At 37.4% G+C, this 6893-nt stretch overlaps 1 protein-coding gene across 1 annotated transcript; it reads left to right on the forward strand.

Annotated features, from left to right (window-relative positions):
• The first annotated feature begins 980 nt into the window (after positions 1–980).
• Positions 981–6507, forward strand: LOC129107577 (hydroperoxide isomerase ALOXE3-like). The gene is given in 15 exon segments (XM_054619080.1): positions 981–1127; positions 1437–1641; positions 1724–1805; positions 1914–2036; positions 2199–2302; positions 2781–2953; positions 3107–3250; positions 3360–3407; positions 3409–3573; positions 4682–4768; positions 4923–5089; positions 5201–5322; positions 5449–5549; positions 6032–6202; positions 6328–6507. Coding segments are annotated over 15 exon segments (2019 nt in total).
• Positions 6508–6893: the final 386 nt, after the last annotated feature.

The following is a 6893-nucleotide window of genomic DNA, read 5'->3' on the forward strand; positions in this document are numbered from 1 at the left end:
AGTCCATTTGCACATGCAAATCATACCTTACAATCTATACAGATGCAAATATACTGTAGCTGGCAGCTACAGCCTTCTGGGAACCTGACAGCAAAGACATGTTAACTTAAAAGGACATTCAGTAAAGCCCAAGATCAATTGTTTTTTTATTAACTTTTGGCCATCTATGTCTTGAACAGATACAGTATACGTATATAGAGAGAGATTATTATCCAAAACAAGATATATTCTCCAAATGTTTTACTAAGGTTTTGAATCCAGGTACACACGCAAAATAAATGTTTTGCGTTCCTGCGAGCCCCTCTGCAGAAGATAAAACTTTACAGTAAAGTGTTTCAGGATATTAAGAACATTCCTTTCCTTTCCTTAGAGTGAATGGTGCAACATGCCAGTTTACCCAATTTAACTTGCCTAACACATAAAAGAATAATCCCAGGTGAATAATCCCATCCACACAGTGAAGTATACAGTTTATCAATCAAACACTGACATCAGATCAGTACTCTGTATCGGCCGTTTACCCAAAGACCAGTTATCACTATCAGGATTTAAAAAGTTGGATCGGTGCATCCCTAATCTTAACCCTGACCACTGAGGACTTTTGTTGTCCATCTCCCATTTCCTCTTATGTCTCTCTACTATTGCTATCTAACGAACAAAGGCATACAATTACCAAGAACTAATTATAAATGTATGTGTACAATACTTTTGTACCATTTGTCTGTGCTTTCTTTATAGACAGGAGGGTATGATTTGCTTGTGGATTTGCAAATGTTAAAGATAACGGATGTAAATGAACCTTCTCTGATATTTGATAGTTTAATCATTTCTTACAAGTCATACCTAAATGATTTGCTGTTACTGAACCTAAAGTGGGAGGTGCATGAGCTGCAGGGACATAAAAAGGAGCAAAATTTGTCAGAGAGTTTAGAAATTGAATTACATTTTTCAAATACAAACAGAATCGCTACTGAATGGCCATGGCTGAGTACAAGCTAGAAGTGACAACAGGGAACATGACAAATGCCAGCACATTTGATCACATACACGTAACCGTAATTGGAACTGGAGGGGAGAGTGAGCGGACTGAATTGGATAACTACGGTGCAGATTTTAAAACTGGGACGGTAAGTTGAATCCAATTGTTGACCATTATTCAATATGCATGTCTCAAATTTAGTTGACAAGAATATACTGGCAGTTTTTTGTGCATGCATGAGTGTTTGGGTGGCATATGTCTACATGAGTGCATACCTCTTTTAAGACTAGATAACCAAAGTATTTTACTGCACTTATTTTACTCTACTGCAATTATGCCTATACGTAAAGCATCCCATATTGCCAGAATAGCCTCAATAAGCCAATCAGCATGACCGTCTATTAATATGTATGTTTTCATGCGAATCCAGATATTAAATAAAGCTTTATTTTTCTAGACAGGGACCTACATCATCAAAAGCAGTCTGTCTCTGGGGAAACTTCTGCTGGTCAATGTGGAGAAAGACCCTTTCTTATTTCTCCCAGAAGATGAGTGGTACCTCTCTAAAATAGTGGTGACGACTCCAGAAGGAGAAGCCGTTCTTTTCCCCTGTTACAGATGGATCTCCAGAGGAGAACTGGTGGAGCTGAGAGGAGGGAGAGGTCTGCTTCAAGTTCCCCAAATAGTTGATTCAAATTTTGCCCTTTAAAATGTTACTGATGTTATGTTCTTTTCATGCTTCAGCCTTGAAGGGTTTTGAGGAAGACCATCCCTTGTTGATTGACCACCGCAAAAATGAGCTGATTCTGAAAAGGAGATTCTACCAGTAAGTGTTTTTATGTGTGCAGTACAGTATGAGCCACTGTTATGTCCTCAGAAGTTCATCAGGAGAAATGTCAAGGCGCTTTTCAGTAATTTCTTCTTTTTTTTTTAGATGGAAGATTATGGAAGAAGGACTACCCCATATCAACCATTTCAATGATTCTGCTGAGCTCCCGGCTGAAATCGGCTTCTCTAAGTCCAAATCAACTGAGATTCGTCGTCAAAAAATGATAACGTGGGTCTACATAGATGCAAAGGACACAACTCAAATTTAGTCATATTATCAATGTCTCAAGGCAAAAAGTACATTAGAAACATTACATTACAAACTTACATGTCAGTGTGCTGTTTAATTCTGTATTCTGTAAACCTTTTTTTTTTACCTGCTTTACTTCAGTGGCATTGAACTCAAGCTCAAGGGGCTATTTGGATCGACTGAAAAATGGGAAAGCATTGAAGACATGAAAAAAATCTTTTGGCAGAAAAAGACAACAATGTCAGGTAGATTATTTCCCCCATTTTCCAGAACTGCAGTGCAACAACACTGTCAGTGTCATAGTTTCATAACAAAAAGTGATCTCTGTAATCTGTCTTGGATTTAACTTTTTTTTTAACAAATATTCTTCTGGCAAAAATAATTCACCTTTAGTTTCACCTTTTTTTTCTAATTCTCGAATTGTGCACACAAATAGTCGCGCTCTCATTTTTCATTTAGGGATAAAGTAAACCCAAGAAACACTTCTTTCAATAAGCTATTTTCAAAAAATGTATATTTCGTTAAATATATTGAATACCTATGATTGCATTGGACTTCAAAAATGTAATTTTCAAGGACATGTTCAATTATTATAATTTTAAAAAACAGGCTCTGCGTGATGCCATCAATCAAACCATCAATCTTTTAGTGACTGTGATTATGACGTTACGCTTCAAAAAAGTGAGACATTGGATATAATATTATCATATTTACAATTTTCAGAGTATGTTGCAGAGCACTGGAAGGAAGATGATTTTTATGGATCCCAGTTTCTGAACGCAGTCAATCCAAATGTGATCAAGCGCTGCTCAGAGCTTCCCCCAAACTTTCCAGTCACAGAGGAGATGGTGAAGCCGTTCCTGGAAGAGGGAAGCTCTCTGCAGGAGGAAATGAAGGTATGAAAGAAGAGTGGCTTTAATTCGGAGATAATCTCTGCTTTGAGAGACGATTTGTGTGTGTATAATCAAAACATGATATTGCCTCGATTTATCTGTGAAACTCATTGATGTTTAATACAATTCTTTCCTCTTTCTTTCTTTCCCATTCAGAAAGGCAATATATTCCTCTATGACCAGAAGAAGATGGATGGAATACCCCCTAGAGCCTATAATGGTGAACCTCTGCACGTGACTGCTGGTCTCTGTTTGCTCTACTCGAACCCAGAAAACAAACTGATGCCCATTGCAATACAGGTCTAGTTACATGATCACATTACATTCCACAGTACATTTCTATGCTTTCAAAAGTCCAGTTGCACTATTTTAACATACCAAAATAAAACATGTTTTTGTCAAATTCCAGTTGCATCAACAACCTTCTGCGGAGAACCCCATCTTTGTGCCCAGTGACCATTACATTACAGGAGACTGACTGGCTGCTTGCCAAGATGTTTATTAAAAATGCAGATTCCATTGACCATCAAGCAGTCCAGCACCTCATGAAAACTCACTTTCTGGCAGAAGTCTATACTCTTTCCGCTCTCCGCAGCTTCTCTGTGGTTCATCCCCTCTATAAGGTATGATGACACAGCAGAGGTCAGAGTGCTGGTGCACTTTTTTTAATCTATTCCCTTGATCTGAACTGATTATCTGACTTTTTATTGATTGAGTCATTTAAGATATGATCAATGACAAATCTGCAAATTTCTTGGCAGAATTTCTTGGTGTAAAAAGAACAATGCTAAAAAATGTACATCTTAATTTTCATCACAGAAAGAGCAGTTTGTGTTTTTCTCTTTTTAGAATTTCTGCATGTAGTGATTGGTAAGGTAATATTTATGAATCATTTTGAAAGACACTTCCTTAGAGGTATAAACTGAGGAAGCACCCTGCCCTTCCAATATATTACATTAACAAACCCATTACAATATGCTATGACGTATTAAAGTATAGTCAAATTGGAAAGTAGTTTCACATAAAACCCCAACGTTCCTTGTATCAGTTACAGCCAGGCACCTTTGTTTCTGGTCAATAAACTCTCTGTTTTTGATATTGCGTTTGGTAAGTCCACAGTCTGACCACTTTTTAAAGCCTACAGCTATATGGGATGTTGCCCTTCTGATATACAGTCATTAAGACTAAACGAGAAATTTCCTTGGTAAAGCTGATCGTATGATTCTTGAAATACTTAAAGTGAACCTCGACACACCACGATTTGAGTATCTTTTATAGACTAGAAAATATAGCACATTGAAAGGCACATCCCACAGAGGCTCTTTTCCCTAGTAAACCAATTGTGTATGTGTTAATCCATGTAAGCAAAGGTCTTAATAGTGCAGACCAAAGATATACTTGGGAGTCCAACCCCAGCATTCTATCTAGATCCCTGAAATGTTCAATTCAAAACAAGATCTTTACTAAGAATGTGGTATTATTTTCTATCGATGGTGAACCCACTCTGAACATGACTCTTTTGACTCTTCGTTTTTCACTTTTTAGCTTTTGAAGTGACATTTAACTTGTTAGAGATCAAGAACTTTGCATCCTTCAAGGTTTAGTCTTGTTTTTTTTTTTTTTTTTGCTTATGGCTTCCTTTGGTGATCAACACAAACAAAATGCCTGTTGTTTGCTCAAATAAGCATCTTACTTTGACTTTTCTATGAATTCTTCCCTTTGTCTGCACAGCTGCTGTTTCCACACTTCCGGTACACTCTGTACATAAACACTGGAGGCCGCACATCTCTTTTTGGACCTGACGGGGCTTTAAGTATAGTATGGCTCTGTAAAATACAGTATTCAAACTACTCCAATTCGATTGCACCATTGCAAATATAATTTATAGCCTTTGACTTTTTAACAATGCTTGATTCTTTTACTTCAAGAAATGTGTTTGATGGTAAATATTTGTGACTTTTTGATTTATTAGAGTTCACTTGGATTTGACGGAATGACAGAGCTCATGAGAAGGGCTCTCTCCGAAACGACCTACAGCTCCCTCTGTCTGCCAGAGAACATCACTGCACGAGGACTGGAATCAATCCCCAACTTCTACTACAGAGATGATGGCCTGAAGCTGTGGAACATCATCAACAGGTCTTTCAAAAAATATCGCAACTGTTCATAATGATTTATTCTACAAGCAAAATAATCTTTCTGTCTTATTCACATATGACATTTTATATCTGGTTATTTTGTGTTCACTAGCTTTGTGCAGGCAGTAGTGGAGTACTACTATCCTTCAGACAGTGAAGTGCGTAAAGACACTGAGCTGCAGGAATGGATCAGTGAGATATTCACACATGGCTTCTTAGGAAACAAAGCCTCAGGTATCTAACCCGTGTTCTGAAGTCATTTGTGTACACAAGATATATAAAAACTTAATAGTAGCCTTTAATATTTACCAAAGGTAGGGATTACCGATAATCAACTAACAGTCATTGTGCTACCAACAGGGTGTCCAGCAAGCTTTCAAACTGTCAAGGAGGTGATCAAATTCATCACCATGGTGATCTTCACAGTGACGGTTCAACATGCTGCAGTAAACAATGGGCAGGTAAATAGTTGTGACATTGGAATATGTATTCATGTTTGATTATGTATGAGTTAGTTTTAACACTAACAGACTTCTGAACATTTGGCAGGTCTGCAATCTGCTTTAAGTATATCACATTTTTTCTTTAGCTGAGCATTACATTGGGGTAGAAGTTTAGCAGAATATCTATCAAACCAGCCGTCTGTGCATCGTTATAAACTTATCGTTCATCGGTGGTTTGGTGCCAGCATTCTGCCCAAATAAGCTGTTATTTTATCTTTTTGATGAGAATTAATCATTGATATTAGATGGAAAACATATTTGATACAGGCTATCTCCCCTGATTAATTAACTAGTCGAGTAGTCTTTGGGACTGGTCCATGACTGCTAAATTGCATTGTAGACTAACATAACTTTTTCTGCAATGTTTGACATTAAAATTAGTTTATTGAATAAGTTTTCTATCAAAGTTGTAACATATTGAAATTTCTTTCATAATTTAGTTCGACTACTGCTCCTGGATGCCCAATGCCTCACTTCTGCTGCGCAAACCTCCTCCAACCACTAAGGGGCAGTCAAGCATGAAGACAATTTTGGAGACCCTCCCAAATGTTGGCGAGACGAGCAGCTTTGGAGCACTGGGTTGGATACTTACAGAGAAGTACACTGACATAGTAGGTTTGGTGTTGATAAACGCTCATTATAACCCATCTACAATTTAAAATTGCTTTAGAAAAGCATTGTATCCAACACAATACTCTTTCGATATGTTTACTCTTTCGTTTTGTCCTTTTGACAGGTTCCCATGGGTACATACCCCGAAGAACGATTCGATGAGCCTGCCCCAAAGCAGATGATTAAGGAGTTTCAAGCAGAGTTGTCCTACTTTAGTGAAACAATTGTAGCAAGAAACTTGCAGCTTGAACTACCCTACACTTACCTGAACCCTACTCAGATTGAGAACAGTATTACTATTTAACTCAGCCCGACAAGCCATTTTTATCTCTCTGCATTAGGGAACAAAATGTATACCTTTTTAACACCTGTCTTGCAGGCTGGGTTGTGGGTTAGACTATACTCTAGGCTGTATCATGTTAAGTCAGCCTATTATAGGGTACTTGTATCTTTGTGTGAATTATGTTTTACATAAACATATGTTGGGAAATAATAATCAGCAGTTTAGGTAACAAATGTTTATGTTCTCTCTGAAAATGGTTGCAGAAAATGTCCAGACACGTGTTATTAGGATTAATTGACTACATATTGGGAATCTAAAGGGTTATTTTCTAGCAGGAAAACATATTAAACCTTATTAAGTGACATATTATCAGCTTTTCTCCTGGCTCAAAATCTTGCAAGAATTAT

Source organism: Anoplopoma fimbria, chromosome 18 (assembly GCF_027596085.1).
Source record: "Anoplopoma fimbria isolate UVic2021 breed Golden Eagle Sablefish chromosome 18, Afim_UVic_2022, whole genome shotgun sequence".
Lineage (NCBI taxonomy): Eukaryota > Metazoa > Chordata > Actinopteri > Perciformes > Anoplopomatidae > Anoplopoma > Anoplopoma fimbria.